Source organism: Bufo gargarizans, chromosome 1, assembly GCF_014858855.1.
Source record: "Bufo gargarizans isolate SCDJY-AF-19 chromosome 1, ASM1485885v1, whole genome shotgun sequence".
NCBI classification, from domain to species: domain Eukaryota; kingdom Metazoa; phylum Chordata; class Amphibia; order Anura; family Bufonidae; genus Bufo; species Bufo gargarizans.
In genome coordinates this window covers 441,455,152-441,474,206 of record NC_058080.1, presented here as the reverse complement: position 1 = coordinate 441,474,206, position 19,055 = coordinate 441,455,152, and the positions used below count along the sequence as shown (strand labels likewise).

The window sequence follows — 19,055 nt, the reverse complement described above, 5'->3', positions numbered from 1 at the left end:
TGGAGTATATGCAAATTGCTATTATAAAAACTTAAAGGGAATCTGTCACCTGCTTTTACCATTTTAAGCTGGCACCATTGCTATGTTGACTAAAGTACCTTTTTTCCAGCAGTCTTCTTTTTTACTTATTTTCGTTTTGTAGTTTTGATATAAAAGCGATTTTTATGTTATGCTAATTAGGGTCCAAGGTGCCCAGAGGGGCGTTTTTTTCACTCTCCGGTGCCCAGTGACGCCCCCCCTGCGGTGCCCAAGTTCCGCCCCCTCCCCACGTCATAGTCTACCTTATAGAAATGCCCCATCCTTCTTCCTGTCTGCGGCCAGAAAACTCGTGCAGGCGCAGTACCGCCTGCGGCCTGCGCCTGCGCGATCATCAACGCCCTGAGGGCAACAGCGCTCAGGTCACATCACTGGGCTCGGCGCATGCCCAGTGAGACTTTTGAGGCTGTTACCCTCAGGGGGTTGATGATCGCGCAGGCCGCAGGCGGTACTGCGCCTGTGCGAGTTTTCTGGCCGCAGACAGGAAGAAGGACGGGGCATTCTATAAGGTAGACTATGACGCGGGGAGGGGGCGGAACCGTTTGCCGGGCTGTGGGAGGTTATTTGATGATCAGGAGGCGTTCTTGGGCACTGCAGGGGGGCGCCACTGGGCACCGGAGAGTGAAAAAAACGCCCCTCTGAGCACCTTGGACCCTAATTAGCATAACATAAAAATTGCTTTTATATCAAAACTACAAAATGAAATTAAGTAAAAAGAAGACTGCTGGAAATAAGGTACTTTAGTCAACATAGCGATGGTGCCAGCTTAAAATGGTAAAAGTAGGTGACAGATTCCCTTTAAGCAACAACTTTTCCAATTTCAAATATTTATGTAATTCTCAAAACTTTTGGCCACGACTGTACTTCTTCCTGGGTCAGACAGGACACTTTTAATGGGGAATTTATTTTTACATTCTGCATGTCATCTGACAGTTTATTTTCCTCAGTGAATACATTGGAGAAAAAAAATATTTAACAGCTTTGCTTTCTCCTCGTCGCTCTCTGCGACTCCCCCCTCATTACTCTTTAAAGGACCGACACCTTCAGATTTATACTTTTTAACATTTATATAATTGAAGAACATTTTAGGGTTAGTTTTAATCTCTTTGGCAATTAATCTCCCAGTCTCTAGTTTGGCCGCTTTTATTTGTTTTTTACATGTTCTTATTTTTTCCTTATAGCTTCCGTTCTGCCCTCCTGTTTTAGTGATTTATATGCTTTCTTTTTGTCATTTATTGCTTTCTTTACAGTTCTATTTATCCACATTGTTTTCTTTTTGTTCCTTAACCTTTTATTCCCATACGGTATGTACCTCTCACAATGAGATTTTAGGATGCTTTTAAAGATATCCCATTTTGTGGCTGTATTTTTATTTTTGAGGACTTTGTCCCAGTTAGTTAGGCCTATGGCCTCTCTTGGCCAATTTTAGATTTTTTGAAGTTTGGTATTTTAGTTCCTCCCTGTAGAAACGCTCTTTTGAATGATAATTGGAAGGTTATTACTTTATGGTCACTATTTCCCAGGTGTCCCCCAACCTGCACGTCTGTTGTTCTGTCAGGCCTATTGGTTAATACTGAGTATACTAATTCTAATACTAATACTAAGTGTCTAAAGAAATATTGAGAAAACCAAAAACAAAACACTTGTTTATTTCTTTTAATATGCACCATAGACTTTAAGAAATATACACATTTTTATTTTTTCATTGTTATATTTATTTTAGATAGAAGAGAATAAAAGTTACGTCTTAATAACTAGGCCAAAAAACAAATCTGAATAGCCCTTTGGATATTTATTTTTGTTCTATTGTGAGGATATTTTGGGCCACTTAGCCCTCTTTCACACGGGCGAGATTTCCGCGCGGGTGCAATGCATGAGTTGAACGCATTGCACCCGCACTGAATACGGACCCATTCACTTCAATAGAGCTGTGCACATGAGCGGTGATTTTCACGCATCACTTGTGCGTTGCGTGAAAATCTCAGCATGCTCTATTTTGTGCGTTTTTCACGAAACGCAGGCCCCATAGAAGTGATTGGGGCTGCGTGAAAATCGCAAGCATCCACAAGCAAGTGTGGATACAGTGCGATTTTCACGCATGGTTGCTAGGTGACGATCGGGATGGGGACCCGATCATTATTATTTTCCCTTATAAACCAAGTTATAAGGGAAAATAATAAAATCTACACTACAACCAACCCAAACCCGAACTTCATTTAAAAAGTTCGGGTCTGGGTACCACATTCAGTTTTTTCTCACGCGCATGCAAAACGCATTGCACTTGAGCGGAAAAAACGGAACCACGCAACGTAATCGCAGTCAAAACTGACTGAAATTGTGTGCTCACTCGCACGATTTCCCCGCCACGCACCCACATCCTATCTGGCCCCAATCCGTAATGCCCGTGTGAAAGAGGCCTTAGGGTAATTTTGTTAATACAAAACAGGAGGAGGTACAAATAATGGTGGTTTGACACATTGACCCATAAAATGAGAGTGCACCTAGATTCTGTTGTAAATTGGCCAAAATATGTTGCAGTTTGGCATATCTAGGTTTAGAGAAATGATCTGCGCTTTGCCTGACAAGGGAGTATGGCATGACAAGAAAAGGGTGTGGATTCCAGGAAATCTACCACTAGAAAATATCTTGGTTAGTAGTGCAGTGGGTTCTACTTGACCATTCAAGATAGCTAGATATCTCCTGTGGTTGATCACACAATCATGAACATATGAATCTCTTTTGTAAGCTCTTGCTCCCTCTTTTTATGTGTCTCAATGTTTGCTATAAGCAATAGAGGAGATAAATCATAAGTGTTAGGTTTCCGGCTGTAGTTTTGGAAGCCAAAACTAGGAATGAATAAAAAAAAAAAAAAAAAGAAAGTCTATCTGTCCTTTATGCTTTCTCTCTTCTTATCCACCCCTGATTTTGGCTTCCAAAACTTCATGCGGAAACCTGACCATATGGCACGACCCTTATAGGATTCGCTGATACACTTGCTATGCATAGAAATACTATTACCTAACATCCAGGTACACAAAAGTACATTCATTCCTCTCCTCACATTTCCTTTGCCCCTAATGCTGGTGGATAAGGTTCTCCTACTACTTACATCTTGAAAGCTAAATGTTACTTAATTGTTGTAATTATTCTTATTCTCGTTCTTACTCTCTACAGTGGCTACGGCTATATGTATATGAATAAACAGCCTGACTGGTAAGTTAGAACACTTTACATGGCAAATCAATATATCAAGAAGACATTAAAGAGTTTACATACACCACTGCCCACATTTTACTATGCTCTACAATAAGTATTCAGGTATAAATAGGCAGTGAGATTTACTTTTGCAGGCTATGCAGAACCAGAATTAATGGTCTGTAAGATGCCAGCAGATTTACAAAATGTGGGCGTTCTGTTTAACAGTAAACGGGCCCTTGTCATTAAGCGCCTAAGGCAATCTCCCATGTGTCTATGGATAATTGGAAATAATTTTACTATTTGGGTGCTGGGCATTCCAAATCATATTGCGACATTTAGGCATTTTCTCATATAATTAGCTTGTAAGTCAAGCATTTCCCCTGAGTCCTTATTAAAATAATTTAATACCTAGTTCCAGTGTCTGTGGAAATTGCATGTTGTGTCCAACGTCTACACTGCTATGAACACAGGAATAGTTTTCCAGTATACACTTTTACAGGTAATGTTAAGGCAAGGAAAGAGATTTTTTTAAATATACATTTACTAAAAATTTTTACATTTTTGATGATGCAGCAAATTAAATGGAATATCTGACCTCTAACAATATGCCCCAACCTGCTTAAAGTGACTAAAAATATCAAACTGTAATATACTGTATATATTTGTCGCAATTATGATGTGACCGGTGCTGCCAGCTTTTCGCCGTCGCCCTTACTGTACTTTACCATATATAACATGTGATTGCACTGATGATGTAAACAAAATGTGGTGGGGGACCATGGTTCCAACAGCACAGAAATGGCACAGAATTTAAATGGTAAAATACATCTACAGTGGGATGTGAAAGTTTGGGCAACCTTGTTAATCGTCATGATTTTCCTGTATAAATCGTTGGTTGTTACGATAAAAAATGTCAGTTAAATATATCATATAGGAGACACACACAGTGATATTTGAGAAGTGAAATGAAGTTTATTGGATTTACAGAAAGTGTGCTATAATTGTTTAAACAAAATTAGGCAGGTGCATAAATTTGGGCACCACAAAAAAGTAATGAAATCAATATTTAGTAGATCCTCCTTTTGCAGAAATTACAGCCTCTAAACGCTTCCTGTAGGTTCCAATGAGAGTCTGGATTCTGGTTGAAGGTATTTTGGACCATTCCTCTTTACAAAATATCTTTAGTTCATTCAGGTTTGATGGCTTCTGAGCATGGACACCTCTCTTTAAGTCACACCACAGATTTTCAATTATATTCAGGTCTGGGGACTGAGATGGCCATTCCAGAACATTGTACTTGTTCCTCTGCATAAATGCCTTAGTGGATTTTGAGCAGTTTTTAGGGTTGTTGTCTTGTTGAAAGATCCAGCCCCGGCGCAGCTTCAGCTTTGTCACTGATTCCTGGACATTGGTCTCCAGAATCTGCTGATACTGAGTGGAATCCATGCGTCCCTCAACTCTGACAAGATTCCCAGTCCCTGCACTGGCCACACAGCCCCACAGCATGATGGAACCACCACATTTTACTGTAGGTAGCAGGTGTTTTTCTTGGAATGCTGAGTTATTTTTCCTCCATGCATAACGCCCTTGTTATGGCGAAATAACTCCATTTTAGTTTCATCAGTCCACAGCACCTTATTCCAAAATGAAGCTGGCTTGTCCAAATGTGCTTTAGTGGCACTTTTTGTGCTGTGGGCGGAGAAAAGGCTTCCTCTGCATCACTCTCGCATACAGCATGTCCTTGTGTAAAGTGCACTGAATGGTTGAACGATGCACAGTGACTCCATCTGCAGCAAGATGATGTTGTAGGTCTTTGGTGCTGGTCTCTGGGTTGACTCTGACTGTTCTCACCATTTGTCGCTTCTGTCTATCCGAGATTTTTCTTGGTCTGCCACTTCGAGCCTTAACTTGAACTGAGCCTGTGGTCTTCCATTTCCTCAATATGTTCCTAACTGTGGAAACACACAGCTGAAATCTCTGAGACCGCTTTCTGTATCCTTCCCCTAAACCATGATGCTGAACAATCTTTGTCTTTAGGTCATTTGAGAGTTGTTTTGAGACCCCCATGTTGCTACTCTTCAGAGAAAATTAAAAGAGGAGGGAAACTTGCAACTGACCCCCTTAAATACTCTTTCTCATAATTGGATTCACCTGTGTATGTAGGTCAGGGGTCACTGAGCTTACCAAGCCAATTTGAGTTGCAAAAATTAGTTCTAAAGGTTTTGGAATCAATAAAATGACAACAGCGCCCAAATTTATGCACCTGCCTAATTTTGTTTAAACAATTATAGCACACTTTCTGTAAATCCAATAAACTTCATTTCACTTCTCAAATATCACTGTGTGTGTCTCCTATATGATATATTTAACTGACATTTTTTATCATAACAACCAACGATTTATACAGGAAAATCATGACGATTAACAAGGTTGCCCAAACTTTCGCATCCCACTGTATAATCTGAAGCTTTGTCTAGCATTAAAGGGGGCTTCTATCAAATACACATTCATAAGTGTCTAAAATGTCTAAAGGGGTTATCCTGGACATTTACAGATATGGTAAATAGCAAGATATGTGCAACCACTTCCACATGACCACAGGCAGTGATCGGCTGAGGGTGGTCACATCATCACTGTCATCACTGCAGGACAGCAACAGAGACCAGTGGGAGCACCAGCAGTGATACTGTTGTCATTTTACTTTCAGACAACCCCTTTGATATATTAGGATAATGGGAATCCATTTGAACGCCTGTTTCGACATACAATTTTTTGAAACTACTGGCTGCAGTAACTTTCAGTGAACATAAATAAGACATTACGTAACTGTTACAGCTCAAATACAGCCTCACTTACTGATTTTTCATTTCCGACAACCCTGAGTCTTTTCTTTCCATTCTGTGTAGGGCTAAATTCTTCTAGCACATCTCCTCTGATGACTCCTTCTTCCCCTTTTAGGTTAGGACGTGGAGATTCTCCCAGGCTATGGCTACATTGTAGATGTACTGGCTTATTGGTACAGTTTGTCACAGTACTTTTTACCTTCCCTAAATGGCAAATTCCTATAATAAAAGGCAAGAGAAATTATTTTAACAGAAGTCTGTCACCAAGCAATTCACTGTTAAACCAGGCACAACGCCTTGAAGGGCTGCCTGAATGTAATGATACCTTTCACCTACAGAACCATTGCTTCACTCTGCAGAAAAAGTACTTTTCATCCATATGTAAATGAGCAGTTATGTGCACCAAGGGTGGGTCCAAGCAACTAGGTGCACCCTTGTTCCATCTACTTAATCTGCCAGCCCCAGGCTCCTAGGACTATGGCATATCCTCAGGATAGGTAATTAATATCTGATCAGTGAGGGTCCGACACCCTGCAACCCCATGATCAGCTGTTTCCTGCAGACTCTGATGCTGGAACTACAGGAAGGACAGCTCTATTAAAAGAGTAGTGGCTGTGCTGAGTTACCGCAGCTCAGCTCCCATTCACTACAATGGAAGCAACCCAGCTCCGCTATTGTATGATAATGTATGATTTACATTTAATTTTGGGGAGAGAATTCTTCTAAAATTCCTACTCCGATTGCGATATAACTTTCTTTAGGCACTTGATGGAGGATTCCGCGTACAGCGCACCTATTTGTATCTCTGGAATATATGTTATCGGAGGAGAGGTGATGGTTCTGGGCTTTTTGTTCTGAACACTCAGCAGCCTGCAGAGTGTAAAGTTACAGTTGACTTTGCTGTTCCCTCCTTAATCTTCCTTATTCTTTCCTATTCCCTCCACTTTTTTTCTTTCCTTATTTGGGTTCCTTCCCTTCCATTTTTTAATGGTCATCTTCTTTTGCTGTTTTTTTACCATGAGATACTGGATATACTGGAAGTTGTATTATGACCTTTGCTTTTAATTTCTGTATACCCGTATTTTTCGCTTTATAAGACGCACCCCCCCCCCCCCCCACACACAAAAAAATGTGGGGAAAATAGACGTACGTCTTATAAAGCGAACACTAGTGAGTTCTTCCATAGGGAAGTGCTCACTAGTATTCATTAGGTTCTGGGAGTAGGGAGCGAAGCACCGCAAGCGCTTCTAATACTCACCCTCCCGGTCTTCATTCCTGGGGCCGGCGCTTCACTTTCCTGACTGCGTACAGCATCAGGACGTGGTGCGTGCACTATGACCTGACGCTGCACGCATTCAGGTGACAGAGCAGCGCAGGCCGGGAAGACGGGTAGCGCGACTTCTGCCGGAGGTGGAGAGGAGCCACGGCGCAGGATAGATAACAGGAGTTTTTATTTATTTATCTGATTTGAAGTCTGATGGGGGTCTGACAAGGTGGGCTGATCTGAGGTCTGAAGGGGGTCTGACAAGGTGGGCTAATCTGAGGTCTGAAGACGGTCTGACATGAAGGGCTGATGTGATGTCCTGATAAGGGTGTCAAATGTGATGTCCTGATACGGGGGTATGATCTGATGTCCTGATATTTATGGGGGTCTGATCTGAGGATTTGATATGAGGTCTAATGAAAAATACTTTATACTTATTTTACTCCTCTTAAACCTGGGGTGCGTCTTATCATCTGGTGCGTCTTATAAAGCAAAAAATACGGTACTACCCTGTTTGTAACTCCTTTCTTGTCAACCTTGAATAAAAACATTTAAATACAAAGCGGGAGATTTATCAAGACTGGCGCTTTCTGCTCCTATCTTGATATCCCCAGAGGTGCCAGAGAATGCGCCTAATTTATCACAAGAGGAACGCTTTGTCATAAATTAGGCGCATTCTCCTGCAGTCCATGCGCCTAATCAGAAATCTATGACAGCTCAGAGCTGCCTTAGATTTTTGGCTTCATTTCCACCAGAAAACTGGTGTACATGAAGCTACATTTGTTGCAGCGGCTGGCCACGTCCCCTGCCACGCCCCCTTTCAGAAAAGTGGAGAGGACGGCAAAAAGTGGCGGATGCAACAATTTAAAAAAAAGTCTTAGTTAAAAACTCGCACCTGCCAGTTTTTAACTACACTGTTTAGGCGCACAAGGAATGGTAAATCTCCCCCAAAATCCCTACCACTAGACTCAGCGCTCAGAAATGTGTATCCTATCCTAGCATTTAAATGAACCTCCACGCAAATTCTCATAGTTAAATGGTGCTGCTAGGGTTGTGAAACACACTAGAGCTGGTAGTTCTTTCAGTATGATCCCTAAAATGCAGGTTTTCAAGGTGCTCTATACACTATAGGCCCTTAGCACCACTAGAAATAACTGCTACATGCTACTGGACTGTACAGGAGAAAGTGTCAACACTGGCATAGCCATTGGGGTCACAGCGGTCGCACTTGCAACCGGGCACTCAAGCCTGGGGGCGCTATACTTTTCCTTTTATAAGAAATTAAGGAAGCGCTCGCTAGTGTGCAGGAGACGGGGGAGTGAAGCTGTGTCCGGGCTGCCTACAGCATCAGAACTTACAGAGTGCACTATGACCTAAAGCTGCAGGAAGTCAGATGACTGATGATATGGGGGATCTGAGAAGACTGATGGGAGTCTGAGAGGTCTAATTGGGGTCTTAGAGGTCTAATTGGCGTATGAGAGCTCTAATGGGGGTCTGGTCAGAGGTCTGATATAAGGGTCAGGAGGTCTAATGGGGGTCTGGTGTGAGGTCTGATATGGGGGGTCTGAAAAGACTAATGGAGTCTGAGAGGTCTAATTGTGGTGTGAGAGGTCTAATGGGGGTCTGGTCAGAGGTCTGATATGAAGGTTTGGTCTGAGGTCTGATATGCGGAAGTCTGAGAGGTCTAATGAGGGTATGGAGATCTGATATGCGGGGGGTCTGGAAGTCTAATGTGAGGTCTGATATTGGGAAGGTCTGACATGGAGGTCTATTAGAGGTGTAATCTGAAGTCTGATATTGGGGGTGTCTGACATGGAGGTCTATTGAGGGGTTTATCTAAGTTCTAATACATGAGGTCTAATAGGGGTGTAATCTAAAGTCTGAAAATGGGGTCTAACAGAGGTCTAAATGGGGTCTGATCTGAGGTCTGAGATGGGGGGTTTCATCAGAGGTTTAATTTGGCTGTCTTATCTGAGGTCTGAAACTGGGGTCTGATATGGGGCATCTCATCAGAGGTTTGATATGGGGGTCTGATATGGAGGTCTGATCTGAAAGGTAAGAGGACATTATAAGGGGGTAGTTTTTATACTGACACACATTAGGGGGTATTTTTCTATTGAGACACATTATAAGGAGAAGTACTGGGGTCTGTGGGGAACATGATTATTAGTATGGGCACAATGGGGGAATTATTACTATTGGGTGCACTGTTAACACTATGCACTCTGGCAGATAATTATATATATTGGTGGGAATTTGGGGAACACTTTTACTGTGGGGGCACCCTGGAACAGTCTCAGCTTAGCACAATTATTTTTGGGGACATTATATTTATACAGTGGTCCCTCAAGATACAATGGCCTCAGGATACCATATGTTCAACATACAATGGTATTTTCTGACCCATCGTAAGTTGAAACTAGACTCAACATACAATGCCTCAGACTCAGATCAAACTAATCAAGGACACTTTTCTGGTAAACTAGCTGTATTAGGGTCCATTTACACGTCCGTAGAATGGGTCCGTATCCGTTCCGCAATTATGCGGAACGGGTGCGGACCCATTCATTCTCTATGGGGCCGGAAGAGATGTGGACAGCACACAGTGTGCTGTCCGCATCCGCATTTTCAGAGCGCGCCTCCGATCTTCCGGTCCGCAGCTCCAGAAAAAAAATAGAGCATGTCCTATTCTTGCTGACAAGAATAGGCATTTCTATGGGGGTTCCGGCAGGGTGTATTACGGATCCGCAATTTGCAGATCTGCAAATGCACTACGGACGTCTGAATGGACCTTTGTTGCTAGTTAGCAGCTATTCCTGACTGTTATATGTGAGGACTTGTTTTATCTGTCTTAGTTATCTGCTTATCTTTATTTTCTCTTATCTTGGATGACATTTTGGCGCTTTGGAAGCAATTACTCAAGGTACAATGGTTTCAACATAGAATGGTTGTCCTGGAACCAATTAATATTGTAACTTGAGGGACCACTGTACTATTAGTGTCATGGACACTATGTGCTGGGCCCAGTTCTTATTAGGGCACTGTGTGCCAATAATCTGTATGGTACCAGTAGTTTCAGGAGGACTGTTTCTGCAGTATAGTATTGGGGAGCACAGTGAGCACAGTATTATTGGTGGCAGAATGGGGTGTTCAGAAGGTGGGAAGATTGGAAAAGTACGAAACTAAGATGTCTGTTTGATAAACTGTGCAGAGAGAAGAGATGGCGGAAAGAAAAAAAGTGCAGGAGCAGCACTCAAAGGTCCGTCCTTGTTGTAGGGAGTTGCAACAGCCCCGCACCAGCCGCGGATCCAATCAGCCAGAGAATACGTGAGCATCAAACAGCGGTGGCAATATCTCCCATCATTCTATCTTTATTAGAGCTTCACAGCATACAAAAAATAAGGAACGTTTTGGCTGTACAACAGCCTTTGTCAAGCATAAAAAACATATGGCAAAATTGCATATAAATACCCACACCCAGGAACACCCCCAATTGTCAGAACCAATTAAACATAGCCATTTCATCCACCTATCTCATTACCTCTCTGCACACAGACTCCCTTACTAATCACATCACCTGTAGTTACCATCTCCTTATCCGCAATGGTTTCAGCTGTGGTCCGCGTCCTCCAAACCACACTGCGCATGTCAATGTAGCGACTGGCCCCGCTCCACGTCAAATACGCACGCCCGGAGCGAAGTCCCGCGATAGCCGACGTCAGAAACAGCTGACCACAGCATCATTGAGACTCAGCCCCGCTCGCCCGCGCAGACATGGAGTTAGGCGTCGCATTACCTAGGGGATGCAGCCGCGTCAGTGAGTAGGGACCGCGTATGAAGCAACCATAATTTATGGCCACAACTGAAACACCCTGGGACAACATATATGCTTAATATCCACAGCGTATCACAGTGGATACTGATCAAACCATAAATGCAGCGTAAATAACTGTCATCTTATACTATTATCATACAGATTGGGCACTGTATAGAACATATTACACTGCACCAGGCAACAGGTGTATCGTCTGTGTGCACAGACATATTAAATGGTGATGCATGATATAGTCAAATCTGACCATTTATTTAAAAAAAGAAAAAAAGAATCCTAGCATGGGTGGGACCTGAGCCCCCTATAGAATATCATAAAATACTATCCATATAGAACACTGATGAGGATCATCCACCAACCTAATCAATACTGGCTACATTAGCTGTAGCGATCTCAAAGTATGGATCCATTTCAATTCCTTCCTCCTGAGTAATTTATTTTTACAACCTCCCCTCCTTAATAGCCCCACAGAATCTATTGCATGAAAACAGAGCTGGTTAATGGAGTGCCCGCAGTCAATGAAATGTTTCGCTACCGGTTTTTCTATCATGGCCTTCCTAATGGTGCTCTTGTGTTTATTTATTCGCTCCCTGAGCTCCATAGTGGTTTCTCCCACATAAATGTAGCTACAGGGGCACTGTATCATATAGACTACGTCTCTGGATCTACAGGTGTAGTATTCCCTAATCTTGAAGGTTTCCCTACTATATGGATGGGTAAATACATCACCTTCCATGATCCCACTGCAGTTACAACATGATAAACATGGAAAATTACCAGTTTTCCTAGGTGCCAATAAAGTCTGTTTTTCTGTCCTAGCTCCGCCCACATCGGATTTGACTAGTCTGTCCCGTATACAGACACTCCTTCTGTATGTCATCATCAGGGGCGATTCAAATTCCCTCGTATCAGGCATTCCTCGATGGAGGATATGCCAATCCTTCCTGAGGATGTTAGATATCGCACCACTATCGCCACCGAAGATGGACACAAAAGGAATCCTGTTCTCAGTTACTGTCCATGTGGATCCACTCCAACCATTTCGCGATTGACCGCCAAAACTTTACTCCTAGTCCCCTGCAGTAAGGTGCGAGGATAACCCCTTCTCATAAACTTCCTGCACATCTCATCTGTTCTGGTAAGGAATCTGTCATCATCGGATACTATTCTTCGTACACGTAACAATTGGCTTCATGGTAAAGAATCAACCATGCGTCGGGGATGATTACTGTCATAAATAAATCATGTGTTTTTGTCGGTCACTTTTTGGAAGAGATCAGTCCTGATTTCTCCATTCTCAATGTATACACGTACATCAAGGAATTGTAACTCTTCCATTAATGCCGTCAATGTGAATTCCAACCCCGGGACACCACTATTCAAATTGAGGTGGAATCGCTTAAGGTCATCTTCAGTCCCACCCCAAATCATGAAAATGTCGTGGCCTCTTAAAAGATCTACCACCAACACAGTCTGGGCCCCACAATGGCAGACTGACGAAATGCAAACAGAGGAAATAAGGAATCTGGTAGTGAATATCTCTTCTGTTGAATTAAGTCATGACCAGATATGTGTATTGAGCCGTGGCCTTACCTTTTGTCCTATAGGTGATCGGGACTGGTTTGAGTTTGAATTAGACCTACAACGCTTCTTTAGGAGATTTAGATTGAAAGCATTTTTTTCTATGACTAATACTGTTAATGTTGGGTCCAATATGGATAATGTAAATGGGGAACTGTCATGTAAAACATATGGGTTGAGGAACAAAAGTAGCTTTTCACCCCCACAAAATAACCAGGTCCAACTTATCCATTGTAGAGAGTAATGCCATTAAAGAGTTGGAGTGCAATAAACAACTTACGATTAAGCAGACAAGGGGGGAGTCGTGGTTGTCATGGACACAGACAGGTATATTGGGGAGATCATGAGAAAGTTAGGTGATGTAGAGGTCTATGAGGTTTTGGGAGGGGATCCCAAGTGGGATATTATGCGTATCATAGGGGGCATTCTGGATAAGGCAAGAGATGAAGGGATCATTGATGATGATCTCAATGAGTATCTCAGAGTCAGCCAACCAATTACCCCTGTGATATACATACTCCCCAAAATACACAAGAGCTTGGTGGATCCTCCTGGCTGGCCGATTGTGTTGGGCAGGGGCTCTGTTTTCCATACTGTCTCTATATTCCTGGATAGGGTCCTGTGGGTCCATGCAACCTCGGCTCCCTCATACATCAGGGATACTGGCGATTTTCTCTCAAAATTAAAAGCAATTGTATTACCTAGTGAATTTAGGTTGGTAAGCTTTGATGTTGTTTCACTTTATACCTCTATTGACCACACTTATGGTTTGAATGTCGTCGATGTGTCCCTGGCTGGCATGGGACTCTCCCTGGGCGCTTGCCATCTGATCCTCAACCTCCTGGAGGTGGTCCTGAGAAGGAATTATTTCCTATTCAGGGACACCTTCTATCAACAGAAGCGGGGTGTGGCCATGGGATCCAATGTGGCCCCCACCTACGCTAACATCTTCATGGCGGAGGTTGAGGACAGATTGGTATATCGCTCCCATTTCTCTGGGAGGGTCCTATGCTGGTGGCGCTACATCGACGACATTTTCATGATTTGGGGTGGGACTGAAGATGACCTTAAGCGATTCCACCTCAATTTGAATAGTGGTGTCCCGGGGTTGGAATTCACATTGACGGCATCAATGGAAGAGTTACAATTCCTTGATGTACGTGTATACATTGAGAAGGGAGAAATCAGGACTGATCTCTTCGAAAAAGTGACAGACAAAAACACATTATTTATTTATGACAGTAATCATCCCCGACGCATGGTTAATTCTTTACCATTGAGCCAATTGTTACGTGTACGAAGAATAGTATCCGATGATGACAGATTCCTTACCAGAACAGATGAGATGTGCAGGAAGTTTATGAGAAGGGGTTATCCTCGCACCTTACTGCAGAGGACTAGGAGTAAAGTTTTGGAGGTCAATCGTGAAACGGTTTGGAGTGGATCCACACGGACAGGGACTGAGAACAGGATTCCTTTTGTGTCCATCTTCGGTGGCGATAGTGGTGCGATATCTAACATCCTCAGGAAGGATTGGCATATCCTCCAGCGAGGAATGACAAACATGAGGGAGTTTGCATCACCTCCGATGATGGCATACAGAAGGAGTGTCTGTATATGGGACAGACTAGTCAAATCCGATGTGGGCGGAGCTAGGACAGAAAAACAGACTTTATTGGCACCTAGGAAAACGGGTAATTTTCCATGTTTATCATGTTGTAACTGCAGTGGGATCATGAAAGGTGATGTATTTACCCATCCATATAGTAGGGAAACCTTCAAGATTAGGGAATACTACACCTGTAGATCCAGAGACGTAGTCTATATGATACAGTGCCCCTGTAGCTACATTTATGTGGGAGAAACCACTATGGAGCTCAGGGAGCGAATAAATAAACACAAGAGTACCATTAGGAAGGCCATGATAGAAAAACCGGTAGCGAAACATTTCATTGACTGCGGGCACTCCATTAACCAGCTCTGTTTTCATGCAATAGATTCTGTGGGGCTATTAAGGAGGGGAGGTTGTAAAAATAAATTACTCAGGAGGAAGGAATTGAAATGGATCCATACTTTGAGATCGCTACAGCTAATGTAGCCAGTGTTGATTAGGTTGGTGGATGATCCTTATCAGTGTTCTATATGGATAGTATTTTATGATATTCTATAGGGGGCTGAGGTCCCACCCATGCTAGGATTCTTTTTTTAAATAAATGGTCAGATTTGACTATATCATGCATCACCATTTAATATGTCTGTGCACACAGACGATACACCTGTTGCCTGGTGCAGTGTGATATGTTCTATGCAGTGCCCAATCTGTATGATAATAGTATAAGATGACAGTTATTTACGCTGCATTTATGGTTTCATCAGTATCCACTGTGATACGCTGTGGATATTAAGCATATATGTTGTCCCAGGGTGTTTCAGTTGTGGCCATAAATTATGGTTGCTTCATACGCGGTCCCTACTCAATGACGCGGCTGCATCCCCTAGGACGGTAATGCGACGCCTAGCTCCATGTCTGTACGGGCGAGCGGGGCTGAGTCTCAATGATGCTGTGGTCAGCTGTTTCTGACGTCGGCTATCGCGGGACTTCGCTCCGGGCGTGCGTATGTGACGTGGAGCGGGGCCAGTCGCTACATTGACATGCGCAGTGTGGTTTGGAGGATGCGGACCACAGCTGAAACCATTGCGGATAAGGAGATGGTAACTACAGGTGAAGTGATTAGTAAGGGAGTCTGTGTACAGAGAGGTAATGGGATAGGTGGATGAAATGGCTATGTTTAATTGGTTCTGACAATTGGGGGTGTTCCTGGGTGTGGGTATTTATATGAAATTTTGCCATATGTTTTTTTTGCTTGACAAAGGCTTTTTCTTCTACAGCTGAAACGTTGCAGATTTTTTGTATGCTGTGAAGCTCTAATAAAGATGGAATGATGGGAGATGCTGCCACCGCTGTTTGATTTTCACCTATCCTCAGTATATGTCATCAATATCAGATTCAGCTGGTTGTTTACCTGCTGCCTGCAACAATTGCAGTGGTGAGCAGGTGTAATTACAAGTATGGTGCCCCCACATTCATTTTTATGGGACGGCTCTGTAGTATTCACTTGAACAGACAGAGCTGTCTCATAGAAGTGAATAGGGACACCATACTTGTAATTACACTGCACAGCACTGCAATTCCTGCGGTGAGCAGGTAAACGGAGCAGAGAAGGCACCGTTCTTATGAGAGTTGCCTTCTTTTCAAACAGCTGATTGGCGGGTGTGCCGGGGGTCGGACCCCTGCCGATCACATATTGATGACCTATCCCAATTTCTACCTTAGGCAGTAGAAAGGCTAGGTTCTCCCCTGCCCCTTGCCACAAAGCACTGAGGGAAGGGGGGGGGGGGGGGGGGGTCAAGTTGAACTCTTGCACCAGGGCCCATGAACCTTTAGCTACTCCCTTGGGTGTCAAAGCTCCCTCAGTGGAGCTATTGGCTGAAGCTGTCCCTCACAGACTTCTTGCTGAAAGGAAACAGAGAGCTCTTAATATTACCAGTACTATGTGCAGAGTACATGCAGGTAGGTGGAGGTCTCCCAGATGATGCTTCAGCCAGTAGCTACAGAGCCCTGACTAATCCTACATGAAAATGTACTGGTGGATGATACCCAAGGGACTGCCTCCCCCGTCCTCACCACCACCAGCCAAGTAAGTAATAATCGGACGCTCCCCTTCTAACTCCTGAATTCAGCTGTATTTCCATTCTGAGGCAGCTGGAGTAGGAGGACAGAACGTGGCAGCTGAAGCTGGCCACCTCAGATGGGCAGCTTCTGGGGAGGTATTCTGTGCTGCTGGGGTATTATTTTGTCAATTACCATGGTATTTGGTTCTGTTCGGGCAGTATATTGTGCTGCACTGTGGTATTTGTCTCTGCTGTGGTGGTATTTTGTGCGGCAATATGGTATTCCTGGCCCCGCCTACTTGTGTTGGCCCCACCTTCTGTCAGTTTGCACCTGCCTACAACATGGGGCCACTTTTAGTTTTTTACTGGAGTAAGGAAAATGTTCCCAGAGGTTCACCTTAGGTATGGATGGCAGCATGTAGCTTTTAAGATATTTGTCCATTCACTGGACAACAATAGTTTTGCTACTGATAGAAAAACATGTGATTTATACTAAAATGAGCGCGCTGATTCCAAATATGAACTCGGAATTTGCCTGACACGTCTAGATTTCAGTTATAAATGCAAAGCCTATTCAGTTATAATATTAATGCATTAGGGTACTTTCACACTTGCGTTGTTGGATTCTGGCAGGCAGTTCTGTCGCCAGAAGTAAGACTTTTAAACTGGACTAGACTTTTTGAAATGTTGTTATTCCATTTTCATACACTGTTTACTACGCAAACTTTGAAGTAGATCAGGTAATTGTTGGAGTAAAACTCGTTCTGTTCAAAATTATTCAATGCTTTCCAAGTGCTTCATTCATTTAGGAATTCTTATGCATAGCAATATATATATATATATATATATATACACACAACATGATGCAAACAATAATTTGCACAGTGGCTCGATATGCGTTTTACGAATGAGGTACTCGAGTACATGTCCTAGTTAGTCACATAAAAATAAATGTTGTTTTAGCTGATAGTCTCTACAGATGTCTACAGCATTTAGTTAAAAAAAAACACCTATTTTGTGATGAAGGTTATCATTACTGGTGACATTTTGTTACTGAAAAGAGGGCTGAATTTTGAAAAGACTGTTCCAGATTTTAAGATGGAGATCAAAAAGAATACCTCCTCTGGGGTCCACAATTTTCACTACAGCTCTTGTATTAGTGCCAAGAACGGCATTCACGGGAGAATTTAGAATCACTTCAAAGGTCTCATCGTCCTCTTCTAATCCATCTTGGGTAATTGCTATATTCCACGTCCTGGTTGACACTCCTACAACAAGTAAACATTTCAATTACTCTTTTAATTACTATTTCAAACAACCTGGTGATAGAGAAATACAATAATTAGCATGTCTGCAGTGAGATGGGAAGAGACGATGGATGCCATTGTGCCCACAAAAATCTGACTGCATTCCTGCTGTTACCTCGTGTCACAGAACACGCCCGCACAAGCCCCTGGTTGGACCCTTTTAACTCTTGATATGCTATTCAATGCACCGTATAGTTACATAGTGGTGTATAAAGACTGCTAAGATCCAGCAAGTGACTGACTGAAATTACAATGTAATAGTCAGCCTTGCATGTTGTCACTTGTTATGGTTGCAATAAAGTCCCCGAGCTGTGCCGTATTATAAAGATCTATGCTAGTGTATACTGGCTTCAAACGAATGTGCAGATTTAGCACCATTTTTTTTTTATATAAAGAAGTATAAGGCCCCTTTCACACGGGCGAGATTTCCGCGCGGGTGCAATGCATGAGGTGAACGCATTGCATCCGCACTGAATCCGGACCCATTCATTTCTATGGGGCTGTGCACATGAGCAGTGATTTTCACGCATCACTTGTGCGTTGCGTGAAAATCGTAGCATGCTCTATTTTGTGTGTTTTTCACGTAACGCAGGCCCCATAGAAGTGAATAGGGCTGCATGAAAATCTCAAGCATCCACAAGCAAGTGCGTATGCGGTGCGATTTTCACACATGGTTGCTAGGTGACGATCGGGATGGGGACCCGATCATTCTTATTTTCCCTTATAACAAAGTTATAAGGGAAAATAATAGCATTCTTAATACAGAATGCTTAGTAAAATAGGGATGGAGGGGTTAAAAAATAAATAAATGGATCATGTGACGGACCATGTGATGAGCGCAGTGACATCACCACAGGTCCTTTTCCTCCTGGGCATCAAAGAAGAAGAAGACAGAAGAGAAGCCAGGCTGCACGAATAAGTGGATGAATTAAATTATTTTAAAAACAATTTTAACCCCTCCAGCCCTATCTTACTAAGCATTCTGTATTCAGAATGCTATTATTTCCCCTTATAACCATGTTATAAGGGAAAATAATAAAACGCCTAACCCAAACCCGAGCTTCTGTGAAGAAGTCCGGGTTCGGGTTTGGGTACCAAACATGCAGATTTTTCTCACGCACGTGCAAAACACATTAAAACGCTTTGCACTCGCGCGGAAAAATCTTGCATTTTCCTGTGACGCACCCGCTTCTTATCCGGCCCTCACACGTGATGCCCATGTGAAAGAAGCCTAAGGGTGCTGCTACACTACACTTTTGGGTGTTTTTGTAAAAAATGTCATGACATTTTTTTAGGACCACTGTTTTTCTAGCGTTTTTAAG

At 42.9% G+C, this 19,055-nt stretch overlaps 1 protein-coding gene across 1 annotated transcript in view; it reads right to left on the bottom strand.

The window, feature by feature from the left end:
- FREM1 (FRAS1 related extracellular matrix 1) overlaps positions 1 to 19,055 on the bottom strand; it is a 197,898-nt gene that overhangs the window by 20,175 nt on the left and 158,668 nt on the right. Inside the window, exons 30-31 of the mRNA XM_044272263.1 lie at positions 17,545 to 17,694; positions 6,091 to 6,296 (exon numbers count right to left, since the gene is read on the bottom strand). Coding sequence (XP_044128198.1) covers positions 6,091 to 6,296; positions 17,545 to 17,694 — 356 coding nt within the window. The remainder of the gene's footprint in view (positions 1 to 6,090; positions 6,297 to 17,544; positions 17,695 to 19,055) is intronic.